The sequence below is a fragment of the Dryobates pubescens genome, chromosome 2 (assembly GCF_014839835.1).
Source record: "Dryobates pubescens isolate bDryPub1 chromosome 2, bDryPub1.pri, whole genome shotgun sequence".
NCBI lineage: Eukaryota > Metazoa > Chordata > Aves > Piciformes > Picidae > Dryobates > Dryobates pubescens.
The window spans coordinates 41,185,440-41,204,115 of record NC_071613.1 but is presented as its reverse complement, the minus strand read 5'-3'; the positions used below and the strand labels follow the sequence as shown (position 1 = coordinate 41,204,115).

The window sequence follows — 18,676 nt, the reverse complement described above, 5'->3', positions numbered from 1 at the left end:
AATATATGCAGGATTGTGCAGGGTATTGTGCTACAGTGTTGCCTGTGATAACAGCCACTAGGGCAAGTTTTACAACCAATACGTTTGTAATATTTATTGTGATTTTAATCTAACTTTTTTGTATCACACACTGCAGCAGTGTTTCTTTGGGCTCCAACTCAAAACATCCACAGGAAGCATCCTGAACTCAGTAAGAAACACAGAATTACAGATCTATGAGCTCAAGCTTTCTGTCTGCCATGATAGAAATTATGCGAATGTTGTGAGTGATTGTATGATTTGCCAAGCTTACTGTCCTTACAATTAATGTCATACATTACCAGAAGAGTCATATCTCCCTAACTTGTGGCCAGGTCTTGAAACAGACCTCTTTAAGTAGTCTCCAGATGGTGGTTGTGATTTGCCTGTCATCTGACTTCCTCCATAACAAAAATATACTAAATTACCTAAGTGTTTTTGCACAGATAGCTCATTTAGGATTTTTATACTCCTATTAAAGTTCTACTAGAAGTATTCTGTGGGATATTTCTAGTTGAGCAGAAAACACTTCAACTCCGGTGCACTGCCGTATCCATAAAACCTACTGGGCTTGTCATGTCTGTATTGGAGAGCAACTGGAAACTTCATGTTCTGCAAGAATGCAGACAAAGTAATCTGGTAAAATTATCTGAATACTCAAATGCACGTTTTTTAAAGATGAGTTTAGAAAAGATTCAGTTCAGCATTACCTAGGGTTTCACCACTGAAGCATATCTAACAATCTAACATATCAGTTGGTAGCACATAAGACCCTTAATGGGAAGGTTGTGAGTTCAAGCCTGCAGTGGGCAGTAGTGGCCTCCCTACTCTAGTCTGTGGTGACAGGTTGGACTCGATGATCTTTGAGGTCTCTTCCAACCTTAGTGATACTGAATACTGAGCACTACTTTGTGAGGAGAGGCTGAGAGCCCTGGGGCTCTTTAGTCTGGAGAAGACTGAGAAGGGATTTAATAAAAATAGAAATCTCTTGTCTAGATCTTGCCACTTCCTCTGTAACTGTCCTTAAATTTCTGCAAGACTGAAGTCTTCCTCATACAATGATTAAAATTTGCTTCCTCACATGTTTACCCTGTCAATATCTTGTATCCTCCCTAGGCAAGTAGAGTCTTTGATAAAGAGGAATTTTACTGGTTGTGACTCTTAATAACATTGTGGAACGTGTGCAGGGCTTATTCCTGTTAATCCTCATTAAACAGTTTGCCTTTTATTGTGGGTCAGCTTGGCAGATTGGCTTTTCAGGCTGTCCTTGTTATCTTGCCCATTGCCATCTCACCCCAACCAGCTGGGAAACAGCCTCCCTGCTAAGGTAATTGCTTCTAATTGTGATGTTCTCGTTATCATGCCAAGCTGGTCATGAGATGGGTTATTACGGTGCAGGTTGTGCTTAGGCCTAGATGCTGATTTCTGTCACCTGCGAAATCCCTTTCTCTGTTAGTAAATGCAACGAAGGAGATCAGAATGGGTTCCTCATTGTGCAAAAGCATCAACATTTACAGTTAACTTCAAATGCTGAGTCATATGTTGTTCTGTACCATCATCCAAGCACAGCATCATTCAACTTACACATAAAAATCTGGGAACAGAGTAAAATGAGTGATCTGACTTCCAGCTAGGATGTAAGAACACACTCTCAGCTTTCTGACAAGAGATTGTGGCTTCTGCTTGTGGTGAGTTTGTGCAAGCTCATGAGCCACAGTTGTCTACTGCCATTTCATGTTATAACAGCGTGGGCTGTGCTCTCAAATTCAGCTATGTTTGCAAAAGATGAATGTTACTCCATGAGCTGTATTATTATGTCTTTTCTCTCAGGGCCAAAGCCAGCTGAAGGGTACCTAAGTTTTTTCACATACATGGCAATAGAAGATACTGAATATCTCCCATTGTTCCTGGGAAGCTTGTCATTTCTCTCTTGCTCAGCAGTAGTGTTTTCTTGAGCTTGTTCAGGGAGAACACCTCTGGGGGCTACACTGACCTCTAATATTTCTGCATCACAGAGCAAACATTTTGGAGCCCAGAGTCCTGCTGATGCTCTTTCCAATGCAGTAAAGCTTTAGATGACAGCTGGGTTGGTTTGGGTTTGGCTTTTTTTGTTCCCTGCTTGTAAGTTTTTTGCTGTTAACTTCCCATTCATTCCTTTTTCATTTAACAGAAGATAAGATCTGGACTATAGTGCAGCACAACAATACAAGGCTAACCAGAGCCCAAGCAGCTGATCTGGAGAAGCCCTACGCCATGTCCTTTAACTACAACAGCAGTGCAGAGCAGCTTGAAGCCGTGATAAACAGTGCAGAGTACTGTGAGCAGGAGGCAGCCTACCACTGCAAAAAGTCACGTCTGCTGAATACTCCGAGTAAGTGCAATGATCCCAAATCTTTCCTTGTTAGCTTTTATTGATTATACAGCAGGTACAGGCTGCACTGTGACTGGGGGGGCGGGGGGGAAGGGAAAAAAAAGACAAACACAACAAATAAATAATAGCAATACAGAACAGAGTTAAAAGTCTTTTACATTATATTGGGGTTTTGTGGCAAGACTTTTGCAGTGATGGTCTACAGAGGTGCCTTCTCTGAGAAGCTGCTAGGGGTTTCCCCTGCATCTGGCAGAACCAGTGCCAGCTGGCTCCAAGACAGCTGCTCCAGACCCACTGTTGGCTGAGACTGAGCTCATCAGTGATGGTTTTAGGGCCTCCAGGATAATATATTTAAGAATGGGAGGGGAAAAAGGCAAATCAACAATCGAAGCCAAAAAGCAAGGTAAGAATATGTGAGAGAAACCACTCTGCAGACACCAAGGTCAGTGAAGAAAGAGAGGGAGGAGGTGCTTCAGGTGCTAGAGCAGAGATTCTCTTGGAGCCCATGTCACCAAGGCTATTCCCCTGCAGCCCATGGAGGACTCTATGCCAGAGCAGGTGGATACCCAAAGGAGGCTGTAGCCCAGCTGGATGGCTGTGCTTCCATCTTGAGGAGACGAGCCCACTCTGGTGGGGGCCCCAGTATGAACCCATGGGAAAGCCATGCTAGATCAGTCTATTCCTGAAGGACTGCACTCTGTGGAAGGGACCCACACTGGAGCATTTTGGAGAAGTTCATGGAGGTAGAGAAATAGGGAGTCCAGGAAGAAGGAAAGGGATGGGGGAAGTTGTTTTAGGATTAATTTTAATTTTCTTGTTCCCCTACTCTGATGTGATTGGCAATAAGTTAGTTTGTCCCCACATCAAGTGATCCCTCCCTGACCTTATCTCAACCCATGAGCCTGTCATTGTATTTTCTTCCCCCTCTACCACTGAGAAGGGGGAGTGACAAAACAGCCAGGTGTCCAGCCAGGGTCAACCTTCTTGGATACAAGTGTGCAGTGACTGCCCTCTGATGTAAGGTCTGCAAGGGACTTCACAGTCTGTAAGATTGTGAGCTTTCTTACACAAGGACCTGAGTGCACATGGTGAATGATGCTGAAGAATGGATTCAAGTCCAGTGTGTAATGCAAGGGGATTTAATTTTGGCTGAGCAGCCAGTCATGCTCAGTATATAAAGTGGGGAGCTGGGGGAGGGAGGCTGGTACAGCAGCTGGGCAGTTACCTGGTGGTTTGGCATGGGCAGCAAAGCGTCAGCAGTGTCGAGTGAGTGTGTCCCATGTTATATTACTCTTTTTAGATACTACTTTTTTGCTATTGTTGTTATTCCTTTATTAATGCATTATTTTTATTGCTCTGTCAAACTCTTCTTATCTCAGCCTGCAGGGGTTTGCATTCTGCTCTCAATTCCTCCTTTCCATCCTACTGGGGTTGGGGGTGGGGAGGACAGGGGTGGGGAGGACAGGGGTGGGCAGTCATGTGAGCAGCCACATGAGTGGCCACATGGTGCTTAGCTGCAGGTGGGCCTAAAAACACCTCACCAGCCAAGAGCTGCTTCTACTGCTAATAATTTTTTAAAGAATTAAATGTAGAGCACAAAAGGAAAACAAAATGCAGACGTAACTGCTCATGTGTAACTTTCAGTGTTGCTGTCTTCTGTGTCCCACTCCGCACGATGCGTTAATGAGCGATAATGGCAGGCTAATTATTTCCAAAATGTTTTGTTTGTAAGGAGGAAGGCCACAGTATTAGAGCAGGTCTGCATGTGTTTAATTCTGCATGTTACTGTGAGTACTTGGTGATGCATATGCAGAAAGGTACACTAGTGGATTTTGCGATACCTCTGGTGCCTTCTGTAAAGCTAGGGACACTTTTTAAGGCTCCAAATTAATTTTTCCTTTAAACAAACAAGAAAAAAATTAACCCAAAAGAAAGAAAAAAAAAAGTTAAAAAACCCCCAGAACCCCAGGGGTAAAAACCAAAAAAACCTCCCCCCCAAAAAAACCCAACAACAAACAAACAAACAAACAAGCCACCACAAAACCAAAATTCCAGCAGTAATAATCTCATTTAAATTGACCATATATAAACTATCTTGCTTCAGGACTAAAGCTATGTACCAACTGGAAGAATGACTAAGATGATTCCTAGCAGGCAACTCCTTCAGCACTTCTCCAAAGTTGTGACTCACTCCTCCAGGGAAAGAATGACAGGGGATAGTGTCCAGCAGCCCAGCTCCACTCTTCCAGCTGCTGCAGTGCCGCTGTGCTCCTGACAGTTGAGCACAACAGAACTGTGCAATTTGTAACTCTTCAGTAAAGCTTCAGCTGATAAATCATTAAAATAACATACATATACAATCCAGTGCTGTGCAAGTGGCAGACATCATCATTTTTCCCCCTCTTATTTTAATTCCTTTTGTATGCTTTTTAATTGTAGTTTTAATTTTTCATCCTGAGCATTCTCAATAGCCTCAGGCTATGTAAGTTTGGCAATAGACAGGGCATACTCAAAAATAAATCATATGAGTTCTTGAAATTGGAGAATCATTGAACTGTTCTGATTGGAAAAGACCTCTAAGATCACATCCAACCCTCAAATGGCAAGATATGGGTACCAATTTGTTCTCAGCTGACTATTAACAATTTTTAAGTTACAGACATTTTTCCCCCAAAGCCTTAAATTGTTCTATTAATTGATATTATTGAACTGCTGCTATATTTTAATCTAGAGACCCAGCAGTGCTGATAAGTGTCTTAAAGCTCTGAGATTTAAAGAATTTTCATTCCTAAACTTGAAGATGAGCTACAAGTGTGAATAAGCCCTAGGGCATTTTGCTGGTCTAAGTGCAGAAGTCCTGTGTGGTTTATGTCCAGACATGACTGGAAGGAGTATGATTTGGGACCAGAGCAACCGAACAAAAATCACAGCTCTTGGGTTTTCTTTCTTGATTTGGCCTAGATTTTAGGATGCCTGAAGCATTATGTTCTCCTGCTGTTGCCAGAGTATGGTAATTTGTAATTACAGTTAATGAACCACACTGCAGACCTTTCAGAAGTGAGTATATGATGTATGTGTATTGATGGCAATGCTGCATTCGTAGGCCACTGCATGACCTAATTCAGCCTCATTAATACCCCCAAAACTGAGCCCCACTGATGAGTGTTTGATAGAAAGGCATCTCCCAGAGGTATATCTGATCTTGACAGAACAATAAAAGTTCTCCTTCCTGCAAGAAATCTAATCAATTTCACAGGAAATCACAGGAACATTCAGGTTGGAAAAGACCCTCAGGATCACCAAGTCCAACTGATAATCCTACTCTACAAGGTTCACCCCTAAACCATATCCCCAAGCACTAGGTCTAAACAACCTTTAACATATCCAGGGTGGGTGACTCAACCACCTCCCTGGGTAGCACATTCTGTGAATTTTTTTTTCCTAACATCCACTCTAAAACCCCCAGAGCACCTGAGCTCTGTTGGAGTCTCCTCCCACCCCAGGTGTGGCCACTTTGCCCTCCCCGCCCACTCCCCTTTTAAATACCCCTCAGGAAAGGCAGAAGCCCTAAGCTGAGCCCATTTGGGCTGAGGGATCCTCCTCTCATCACTGGTGAGTCCTCCATGGTGCACACTGGGTGATGGTGGTGGTGACCAAAAAAAGGCCGGGGGGCCTGGTGGCCCCCCGGTTAGGTAGGGCAATGATTGATGATTACTCCAATATCATCCACGGGTGCTGGCTGGGCCTCCTTGCTCGGGCTGAGCTCCTTTGTGTGGTGTCTTGGATGGTTAAGGGTCTTGCCTCAGGCTCTGGGGTGGGTGCAAAAATGGTGGTGGTGGAGCAGAAGCTGTTTAGGCAGGCGGAAGGATGGTGAGGGAGGAGCAGGAGCTGCTTGGGGTAGGTGAAGAACAGAGTAGAATGAACCAGGTTGGAGGAGACAACAGAACAGAGTAGAATGAACCAGGTTGGAGGAGACAACAGAACAGAGTAGAATGAACCAGGTTGGAGGAGACAACAGAACAGAGTAGAATGAACCAGGTTGGAGGAGACAACAGAACAGAGTAGAATGAACCAGGTTGGAGGAGACAACAGAACAGAGTAGAATGAACCAGGTTGGAGGAGACCTTCAAGATCACCGCATCCAACCTATTATCCAACCCACCTAGTCAACTAAACCATGCAACCAAGCACCCAATCAAGCCTCCTCCTGAACACCTCCAGTGATGGTGACTCCACCATCTCCTCGGGCAGCCCATTCCAATGGGCTATCACTCTGTCTGTGTAGAATTTCTTCCTAACCTCCAGCCAAAACCTCCCCTGGTGCAGCTTGAGACTGTGTCCTCTTGTTCTGTCAAAGGTTGCCTGGGAAAAGAAACCAACCTCTGCCTGTCCACAACCTCCCTTCAGGTAGTTGTAGAGAGCAATGATGTCTCCCCTGAGCCTCCTCTTCTCCAGGTTAAGCAACCTCAGCTCCCTCAGCCTCTCATAATAGGGCTTGTGTTCCAAACCCCTCACCAACGTTTTTGCCCTTCTCTGGACACATTCCAGCAAGTCAACATCTTTCCTAAACTGTGGGGCCCAGAACTGGACACAGCACTCAAGGTGTGGCCTAACCAGTGCAGTGTACAGGGGCAGAATGTCCTCGCTGCTCCTGCTGGCCACACTGTTCCTGATACAGGCCAGGATGCCATTGGCCCTCTTGGCTGCCTGGGCACACTGCAGGTTCATGTCTAGCCTACCATCGACCAGTACCCCAGGTCCCTCTCTGCCTGGCTGCTCTCCAGCCACTCTGACCCCAGCCTGCAGCACTGCATGGGGTTGTTGTGGCCAATGTGTAGAACCCTGCACTTGGATGTGTTAAATCTCATGCCGTTGGACTCTGCCCATTTCTGAAGTTCCTCTCATTTTGGACTTTTTTTTTTTTTTTTTTTCCTGAGGAGGTGGAACACATAATTAAAATATCTGGTAGCACCAACACCTAAAATCCTTGTCTTCAGTATCTAAACACTATCGTGTTTCACAGACAAGCAATAAAAAGTTTTCTCTTTCATTCTGTATGCATGTTACTTTCCAGCCAAGATGCATGTTGTTATGTAGTAATTTTGAGTTTACACCTCTTACATGCAGGGATAAAAGACCATGTGCCTGGGCAACGGGACAAGCACAGCACTTTGTGCTGTCTCAGACAGAAACCAAAGAAGGCTCTTGGCTTGCATAAAATTGCTCCAATCTCTTGCCCTGAAGACACAGGCTCATCCCCAGCGGGTGTGATTCAATGCAGTCTCCTCATTGAGTTACTTGGATTTACATCTACAATGTGTCAGACATGCAATCTGGCAGTTGGCAAAGAAGTTTACTCATCTCCACCTCCTGCTGTCTGGAACAGCCTTATCAGTCCTCGCTGTCATACTACAGCTTAGCTGCAAGCATGTCTTTGAAAACTAAAATTAAATTGCTCTGAACTGTGTTTTTGTACATCTCTGCCATCAGATAGATTTTCAGGAGGTCTGTGAACATCAAAATAGATGTTTGTTCATCAAAGGTTTTCTCATGATGCTGGGAAATGAAACTTATAATTTATGACCAGGCATTGCAAGTCTGTTGTGACTTCTCCATGCCTATTGCACAGACTCTCACATAGCCAGAGCAAATCTGACCCTGGGAATTGATTAGGAAAATCATCCACATTGTTAGCAAAACATTGCTCATTTTAGCACTGTCTCATCCTTAGAAGCACAGACTAAGACAAGCTAGGAGGATGGATTGGAGTGAGCAGGATTCTTGGACTACCTGTTAATGTGCTGTCTGTGTTCTGGGAATCAGAAATTTCAGTCCTTGGGTCTCTGATTTTTCTCTGTGGAGTACCTCACATAATACCTAGGAAAAGGATATGTCTACAAGGACAGATGCGTATGTGTACACACATGTTTATTGAAGCTGTTAACACACAAGGTGTTTGAAGGTGTGACAACACTTTACTAATTGCAGAAAACCTTAACTCTGACTGAATTTGCTGATTTTTTCTGGAGGCAGTGGGTGTATTCAAAGGCTTAGCATTTGGGAAGCTGCCTCACATCTACCATATCAAGGACTTAGCACAGTGACAACTGTATCGGTGGCAGGGATAGCTTGCTTTACAATACTCGGCTGACAGTCTGTCAAGTTCATAGCACATTTGTGTAGGCAGGGACTGAGAAAAGATCAGTCCTAGAGAAAAATCAAAGACACAGGAATGTCTTTAGGTGGTATTTTTTTTGCTGCCTTCTTCCTTATTTTTCTCTTTCTAGCAGAACTCCCACACCATGTAACCTCAAGCTTTGATTTGAAATGTCCATCCTAAACTATGCACATCTTCCCTGAACTTTCTGCCTGTCCCTCTTAAGATCTGTCAAGTCCCAGTATCATATGACTTGCCCCTAGATTTCCACCTCTTTTTCTCCCCTCTGCCTCCTGGCTAGACCTGTATCGTGATGCTGAGCTGCACCACATGCTGTCTCCAGGTCTGTGACCCCTTATTCCAGACAGCTGTTTGCCCTAATCCATGAACCACTGCACTTGTATTCTGTATGTCTATTATTGGAGGGGAAGATGTAATGCTACCTCACAGCAGAGAGCATGTCCTGAGTTTAGACTTCAGTTTTGACATAATTCTGCTGCTCAGACAGTTCAGTGGTATTTTATCTATGCCTTGTATATTGTTAGTGCTCTTTGTCTATGCAGGCTCCTTGTTTAGTTCTAGGTGAGACCTCCCATGATGTCAGAGCATAAGATGCTAAAAAATGTCCTGCAAGGTGCTGCCTCTAATAGTGGCTGCTTGAGAGATGCAGCTCAGAGTGAGTACAGAAGTCTGGATGTCTTAAGTCTGTAGAAGGGTAGAATAGAATAGAAGAGACCAGGTTGGAAGAGACCTTCAAGATCATTGCATCCAACCCATCAACCAATCCAACCTACCTAAACAATTAAACCATGGCACCAAGCACCCCATCAAGTCTCCTCCTGAACACCTTCAAAGATGGTGACTCTACCACCTCCCCGGGCAGACCATTCCAATGGGCAATCACTCTCTCTGTGTAGAACTTCTTCCTAACATCCAGCCAAGCCTCCCCTGGCGCAGCCTGAGACTGTGTCCTCAATCATTTAAGATGGAAAAAGCCATTAAGATCATTAAGTCTAACCATTAACCTAACACTACCAAATCTGCTGGTAAACCATGTCCCTAAGCACCAAGTCTCCATGTCTTTTAAATACCTTCAGGGATGATGATTCAGCCACTTCCCTGGGCAGCCTCTTCTAGGGCTTGACAACCCTTTCCTGTAAGAAATTGTTTCTAATGCCCAACCTGTGTATAGAATTACTTCTTCTTTTTTTTTTTTTTTTTTTTTTTTTTTTTTAAATTTTAATTTGTTTTAAACTAATGTTTTACCCAGTGCACTGAATTCTGGTATTGTACAATATGGTCAGTTACAGTTCTGCACTCATCCACTACTTTTCCAGTCCTTTTAGTTGCCCGTCATGGACCTTCCCTAGCTCTAGTATTTTACATTTCTTCAGATGTGACCCGCAGTGTTTGAAGAATGGTTTGTACCAAGGTTTCATATAGTGGAGACACCACTTTTTAGAGCAGTATAAATATTTATGGAGGCAGGACTATGAAAACTGCTGCACTGTTTTACATAGATATACCATGAGGTGATACAAAATGACCCATAACAAGCAGACATTTACCACTGGGGTTTTGCTCACTATTATTTTATGCCTTTCAAATATAATTTTCATTTTATCATTCCAGGTACTTTAAATTGTTATTGCATTACCAGGTGACTATTTGTCATTGTACACAATAACATAGAACAGGGCAACCTGCCCTCAAAAAGTGGTTCATACTGAAGGGAGTTATGGATAGGTGGCAGTTACAGGTTGTATGTTATAATTATTATCGGGTAATTAGGATCCCTTTCTTGAGAATGATTGACTTGCCATGTGTGTTCCAACCACTGTGCTTTGACTCTGCCCTGCAGAGTGGCAGAGCTGACATCTCACAAGCACAGTTTTAGATACCTTGTGCTATATTTTGAGACTTTTGAACAGAGTTCACTATAGTAATTCAGCATGCCCCCTTATTTATAGGGGGGATTTAAAGGCCTTTTTATTTTTTAACATGTTGCATTGCTAGTAGTGTGCAGTTGATTAAAATGCAGATGGTCGAAGCAGAATTAAAAAACTGCTGCATGAAAGAGGTAACTTGGCATTAAGCATGCATGCATCTGTGAGTGATGGAAATATCATTAGCCCAGCTTTTGACCCCTTACATCTCTTGCCATATATGATCCTTCCTGATTGGCAGTGAGCTAAAGTGTGCTACAGCTGCCAAGGAAGGAATCGCAGCTGCTTGTGTTACTTCTTCTCTAGTCCCCTTGTGCTTTCCTGCAATCACAATGCAGCCAAAAGCCTAAGTGATGGGAAGAAATCCATACTAGATATCTTCTAACCCATTAGGAAGAAAACATGCTCCCTCCTTCAATCCCTCTGCAGGAGTGGACAGGCTGAATGCATAATTCTGGAGTCTCCTGGGACTATTTCAGTGAATACCTCATTTCTCAAAAAAAGTGGGAATTGGTAGAGTAGTGAGGAAGCAGCTTGTATAAGTGCTTCTGTGGAATATGTCCTTCAGACTTCTGTCACTGAATATTTCTCTTGGGGGTTTTTTTGTTGGTTGCGTTTTTTTTGTGGTTTTGGTTGGTTGGTTGTTGGTTTGGGTTGGTTGTTGTGTTTGGTGGGGTTTTTTTGTTTGGTTTGGTGTGTGTGTGTGGTTTGATTTCTTTTTTCCTTGCTTGCATGATTTTGTTTTATTTATTAACAACAACAAAAAAAAAGTCTAAGCAGCAATTATGGATTGCACTTTTTTTTTAAGAGGCCCATTACAATTTACCTAGCAAACAAATTTGTCATTCCAAACTGAATATATCTGCTGTGATTTACTGACTTAGAAAGTACCTCTTCTTAATACAAGGAAGCTTTTACCAGGGATGTTAATCAAGACACATAGGGCAGGTAAATGAAATGTAGACCTAGAGAACAGATCTTGAGCTTGGAATCAGGAAGCCATTGCATGAACTGTTATTGGTGGTGCTGTAAGGAAGTCAGTGCTGTGGGCTGATGCTGCAAGATGTGTACTTAACCTCTGTAATCCAGTAAATTGGGACTTCTGTTTCCAAAGAACCTCTGATCTGGAGTAAAGTTGATGGTATCTTGCTGAAGCAAACTTGTCCTAATGATACCTCTGATTTAAGAGACCTAGTCCCACAAGCTATTCATACACACAGTTCAAAGGAAAAAGTGGCAGTTTTGTTCCTTTTATTTATTTTCAGGACCTGGCATATTGTCAACAATAAATAAACAATGGCAGTTAGAAACAAACTGTTAATCCATGGTTGGTTGTATTCATTCTAGAACAGTATTAGATATAACAGTAACCTGTCCACCATTCAAGTTAAAAAACAGTACTGCTGCCTGAGTGAAAAAGTGTGCATTCTCCCTCATTAAAGCCACAGTGGGGAGTGTGTTCTCATCACACTTCCATTTGTCTGGTTCATTTGGCCGTCCTACTTTGAGCGTCCTGGGCTCCATTAGACTCGAACTGTCTCACTAACATTAAGCTAATTTCTTGGCCAAACCTGGGGCAGTGAAGAGGGTGATGTTTTCTGATTTTGAAAAACAGAAGATGTAAATCATAGCAGTGAAAGAGTTCTCAGCTAACTACTCTTCTACCAAGATGCTACATGAGTGAATCAGTAGTAATTTGCATTTCTATTCACATTACCTTTGAGGACAGCAAAGCATTTTGGTCTGCAGTCTCTCAGTTTTATATGTGTTTTGAGTTCATCTGACTCTTGCTTTCAGTCTGAGGAAAAACAAAATACATGGAAAGCAAGGCACTTGCTGAAAATCAGATGGGATGAAGAAAGTGAATAGGCTAAAGCCCATACACTGGTTTTGCTTTAATTATTTGACCTGTTCAGGAAGATACAGGCTATATGCAAAATAAAAAATAGCATAATTTAATTAGATCATGTATTTGGGGTAAAAGAAAACATAAGCCTATGGCAAAATAAGTCAAGTTATTAATCTTCATAGATTGCATTAGACTAAGATTCATTGCTTGTAAACCTCAAGTCCAGGAATTTTACCCCCATTACAGTGTAACGATAGCCTGTGGGAAATACATGTTCTGCTTTTGAAATTGTGAGTCCAGAACATCTATTAGAGGTTCAGTGAAGGCTGTATTTTCAGATTGCTTTGTGCTTGGTGTTCAAAGAGTAACAAGACATGAGCCTTCTTTAAGAGCATTTAGTACCGTGTTTTGCTTATGTGAACAATCTGATATCAAGCTATAAAAGTAGCTCTTCTAAGTGCCTGTTATTCTCTTATGTAATTAAAAAAAATAGAGAGCAATAAAGTATGCTTGGAGAAAATGTCTTCACACCTTTGGGGGAAAAAAAAGAGTGTATTTTTCCCCTCCCAGAAGAAGCATCTGTAAAAGTAATTCAGAATTATTTACCCCTGTCCAACTCAGATCAATTTGTAGAGGATCAGATCTGACTGAGACTTGACAAGTAGCTAGAAAGACGTGGTGACCTGAAAGGAAACAACCCTTTTAAAACTTGATTTACAGAAAATTATTTCATATCTGCTGGGCCAGAAAGATTGAGAGTAAAAATGAAAAAAAGCTTTTGAGCCTGAATTTGCTCCAAGTCACTTTCCTAGAAGGAAGGCTCAGACTTCAATAGGGACTGATTTAGCCAAGGGGCGTGCTCTTGCCTGAGCTGTCCAGGATTCAAAGCAACATCCAGAGCCTTCTTCCTTTGCTCTCAAAATCAAAATTCAAAAGTCCTAGAAAGAGTTATCCTTCTTCTTGTTTTGCTTCTGGTTTTGTGTTTGTTTTTTTCCTAAAATATTAGAAGCATTTAGATTAACTAATTAATCTAAGCAGTCCTCCTCGAAAGGTAATTTTCTTACCTTGTTTTGCAGAGAGGAAAATTGAGACCTCAATGCTACTGATGACAATTTCAACTGTAACTGGAGCAGGCCATTAGATTTATTTGAAAGTACCACCCTGAAAACAATGGCCAAGTTTGTGTAGCCATGACAAAGAACTGTAAGAGTGGTTCCTCACAGATTAACTCCACTGAAGTCTTACATTCTAGGCATGAAATTTGTGTAGGTACCTTAGCCTGTCTTATGTACATACCTGTATCTTCTCGTGGAAGAATTAATGTGCCATCCCTTAGAGGTACATGTGATTTTTGTAGTGAGCTAGTTAACACAGTTCCTGTGGTCTGACAAGGAAGGTGTGATTCTGTGTATTTTTATAGGCCTAGCAAGAGAGGTAAGGGTATATTTGGGTGGGGTATAGTGGTATGTTTGGTATATTCACGCAAATAAGGGGGAAAAAAAAGCCTAGGAATAGTATCACCAGTCTCAAATATCAATAAAGCATCCAGATGACTACTTTTTTGTCTCTCAGTCAGTATTTGGGTTTTGCTTTGCTTTACTTTTTGTTTCTAAAAGGGAGAAGTGTGAGAACCCCAAGCATATTTCTTTATCAGGTACTTGGATACCATATGGACAGCCTTATCTTTCTTGTTCACAGGTGTTTTGAGGAATGATAAACTCACTTTAGAATGAGTGCAATGCATTCAGAAAGTGTTAGCTTAACCATGATGTCTTGAACCAAGGTATACAGAGGGAGCAGGCAGGATTCATAATCTGGTCTTCAGAGTCTGTCTCCAGTAATGCCTATTCAATGCTAAAATTCATCCAGCTGTTGATAGATGGCTGTTCTTACCCAGACTATTTAGAGACCTGTTCCTTGGTCATACCTGTTACTGTGGTAAATCATGTAGTTGTATGATAAGGATCCTGTCTGCCTTTGTAAAGGGCAAGAGGGACTCAATATGATTAAGAAACAGCACCCTTGTATTTGGAGAAGACCCCTAGTAGAGCTACTGGAAGCAGGCATCCATTTCTAGGATAGGATCCATGTAGCCTTACTGTAACTGTCTTAAGGTTATGTGTTCAGCCCAAGGTAAATGCCCAAGTACTTCCATGCAGAGAGATATGCAACTGAAGATGGTAGCAGTAGTTCCAGCTTACTTTAGATCTCTTTCTAAACAAGAAGTGATCAGACTTATTAAACATTGTATGTTGTCATGCTTCTGCCTAGTGATCAGCATCTCTCTCAACTACACAATTTTGGTTATTTTATCTGTGCTACTGATTAGAACATTGTTTCTTTGTTTATTTTTGTTAAAACAGTAGATCAGTGAATGGTGGAGTAAGAAATTATGGGGTTTTTTCCCAATGATGTCGTGCTTTAGCATTGAGAAGCTGTATGGATTGTCTCATATCTATTGGGGATTGAAGGTGGTTTGCAGCCTTTTCTGAGGCTGAGTACTAGGAGGATCTCTCTATTTTCTGCTTAGGTAGTACATGAAATCTATAGAAACGTATTTCTCCATCAAATGTACTTCAAATTAGCCAGTGGATTCATGAGTTGCTTGAACAGTGGGCACATGTGCACATTCATGTGGCATGTTTCAATATGTCGAATTTCTCTAGAAAATTATATTAGTATCTAGAGCCTACCAGAATCAATACTGTTTCTAGAGTACTATACAGTTGCAACTAACTCCAAATGTCCTGGTGCTACAAGGGCTAAAATGAGATGCAGGTGCATATATGTCTCACTATGTCAGATGCACAAATGTTTGTCTCCTTCTCAGCACAGGAGCAAAAACTTAAACCAAATATACATCCTAAATGAAACTGAATTTCATTAGCACCCATTAGTCTTTCACAGATCTTTGGACACATGCTGCTGTGCTAGATTCAGTGCCCATCTGCTTCATGGATTGCCTGTTTCTTTATCCAGGATGCTTAGTACCCTGTCTTCCTTTCCCTTGATCTTTGGTTTGCCAAAAAAAGTTTGCAATCGTGTGTCTAATTTACAGCATGTAGTGATTCCAATCTATTAACATTAACAGTGCATGAAAGTGCTCCCAGTAGTTTCCTTCTTCAATCAGTAGCCATTTTCTGTTCTTCTATTTGTTCAGGCTGTTTCATTCAATGAGATCAAAATGTGCATAGTGGCAGTTGTTGGTAGGAAGGATATGATGATAATAATTCCTGGCTGTTCTTTTATCAATTTGGTGTTGCTGAACCTAATTCAGACCTGACAGGTTTGGTTTATTGATGAATCCAAGCCTGTGATGGGATGTTTTAAAAAATGAGCAGAGATCTGAAAATTTGTTCTGAAGAAAAAGTGGTATCAGTTACTTAATGTATTTGTTTTAAATAGTAACTTTTATCTTTTTATTCAAATGGTCAATATATTCCATAAAATTATCTCCTCCTTTCTGGGACAGCCTGTGATTTTGTATTTATGTCCATATGTTCTGATATGTTATGAGGAAGAGTAAAGGTTGGCTCTAATTAGCTTCTTGGGATGGATGGATCATTGTCAGACCTGGTGCAAGAGAGGTTAGTACTGATTACTCTTTTCCCCATTGGCTAAAGACACATTAGTATTTATATACCTCTGTGTTATCATGGTTTCCAGCTCTCAGATTTTATCCAGATTTTTATGTGTGGCAGAAGTTTAAGAGATGTTCCTCAGAATGACTGTATGCTAACATAAGAGCAGAGGGTGGGATTCTGGGATGAGTTGTCTTCTCCTGAAGGCTCTGTTTAAGCTCCCTTTGGCTTTCTCTCTCTCTGTAAAGTCTGTTTGGTCTGTTGTTTTGCCATTTTAATATCTATCACTGAACTGGGGAAGATTCTCCTGGCAGTGACCATTTTGCAGGTTGTGGTTTGGGGTCCTGTTTCCCAGAGCTTCCAGGTTCAAAGCGGTGACATCTGTCTAGGTCACTTTCTTCCCAGTGCACAAATGTGTTCTGGATTCAGACAAAGAGATTGTGTTGCATTTTGTTTACCATCTCTGTGAGACATGGTATGGCACCAGTCAATCTGGAGAACATTAGAAGTATGTACTTAATAGAGGCAGAATTTTATTGAGTGAATAATTACATCCTATTACTGCTGAAATAATCACCTTAGATATAACCAATACCTCCAGAGGGAGGGGTGTTCTTTCCAGAATGCCACCCTGGACAATTCATTTTCCTTCTACACAAAGCTCCAGAATTTGTCTGACCGTATTGTACTACAGGTTGTCATGTTTTCAGAGGATGAAATTTATGTTCCATGAAATATGCCATTTCCAAAATTAATAGGTAAATGAACAAAGTGAAACAGACCATTAGAACCATTGTAATATTGTAGTTGCTGGGTTGTGGCACAAAAGCAGGATCTAATGGGTAAACATAATCATATTATAGTCACAGGAGCTATCAATGTATAGTACACAACTGTGGTTACACAATGGAAGGCAGTCAACTGTTATGAAATATGATTTAGCAGACAAGCCAGATGCAGGTAATCTTGCTTAGAACAATACTTTCCTTGGCTAGTTTGGTTTAGCTGATGGAAAATGATAAATCACAGCTATTTCTTTCCCATCCTACTAGAATTTCATTTCAGTTTCACTTTGATAATTTTCATAATCCTTTTTTTTTTTTTTTTTTTTCCTTATTCTGGACCACAATGTTGCTGAGATTTTTGTGTTTGGGGAAATGTTCCTGAGGCATGAAGAAATTGGTCGTGAATATTCATGCAAATAGGAATTCAGCCAAAGGTCTTCAGAGTAGATGTTCTCTCTAACACCTTGAAGTCTTTTTGATGTCCTTGTCTTTATTCCTGCTCTAAAACAACGCTTTGTAATTTTAAGTGAACACTCAAACAATATCTAATCAAGATAAACGACTCATAAGCTGAACTGTGTTTGTATAACATGATTAAAAAGCTTTGAATAGCTAACATAATCATAACATTCTATTAATGGGCAGCTTGAGAGTCGCAACAATATCAAATGATTCAGCTAAAAAAAAATACAAAACTCAAAGATATGCAGGATCAGTTCCATTGGATTCAGTATATTTATACGGATTTAGGAAGGTAAGATGGTGGATTAACTCCTCAGTTAATGTATTTTTCACTAAATTCCACTTCAGTGTAAAACAAACTACAAAACACAGAAACATTGTAAAAGTTCAGCTATTTAGAGACGCTAACAAGTTCATCCATATCATGTTAATGCAGCATTTGCAACCAGTGTAAATACTTCAACACTGATAGACTGTGTTACTCTAACATAACAGAGAGGTAGCCTGCAAAACTGAAGTAAAGGGGAGTGGAGAAGCATCTTTAGACCAAGTGCAATATACACTAAAATACCATCTCTGTCCATTTTTCAGAGCCAGGAAAGGGATTGAGGCAGGAGCTCCCTCAGATTACCGTGCCACTCAAGAGCAGGAGGACTTTGTCAGTGACTGACTAAAATAGATTCAGAGCTGCTTTATTCTGCTGAAAGTGGTTCAAAGTGGTTGGAGCACCGAAGACAGTTGAGTGCTCAACTGTTTAACCTTCTCTCTCTGAACATTTCACTCCATGTATATGCATTAAAAAATCAGTTACTTTGTTCTTCACAAGCAACAGTTTTTGAGGAAATACATAGTGTGGACTTGATTTCTAGTAATTGGTTGCAGTGAAGGCTGAGATGCTTCAGAGCTAGGCTGATCAACAGCCAGTCTTGCTAATTGCATCCATGGATGTCAGGCCAACCAAGGGTTTCTTTACACAGCAAAACAAAACTCCATAGAATTACTTGAACTAGTTTAGATCATGGAATTCAACACATGATTTTTAGCATACCTTTCAACAGCATATTAGTATTTCCACTGAACAGTATGTGATTTTCTCAAGCTACTGCCACCTGCTACAATAGTTGTAGCTGAGTTTTGACCCAACACAATTTTTTTTACTTAATAGACACACTTTATTTCTTCCACCCACAGACAAGAAACAAGCACAGCCAACTGAGTTTGGAAATACAAAGGTAAATCTTGAAATTTTAGTCCTCAAAGTCCTGCTTCCATTTATCAAGAGAATGCTGTCTTAATGTTATACCATGCTACTTAATGTGAGAGATTGCTATAATGAGTGTAACCCATGACAAAACAGTGAAAACTTAAATGCATTAAATGCAGAATTAGGTGACTACTTGAGTGGTAATATATTGCCTAACCTGATGAAAAGACATTACCTTTAAATAATCGACCACATCGTAGATTTAATTATCCCAAGGCAAGGTAGTAGGTGCTTCATGCAGCC

The 18,676-nt window shown here is 41.2% G+C and overlaps 1 protein-coding gene across 1 annotated transcript in view; it reads left to right on the top strand.

The window, feature by feature from the left end:
- The window catches only part of CNTNAP5 (contactin associated protein family member 5), a 303,945-nt gene that overhangs the window by 213,795 nt on the left and 71,474 nt on the right, over window positions 1-18,676 (top strand). Inside the window, exon 13 of the mRNA XM_054176017.1 lies at window positions 2,189-2,389. Within this exon, the coding sequence (XP_054031992.1) occupies window positions 2,189-2,389 (201 nt within the window). The remainder of the gene's footprint in view (window positions 1-2,188; window positions 2,390-18,676) is intronic.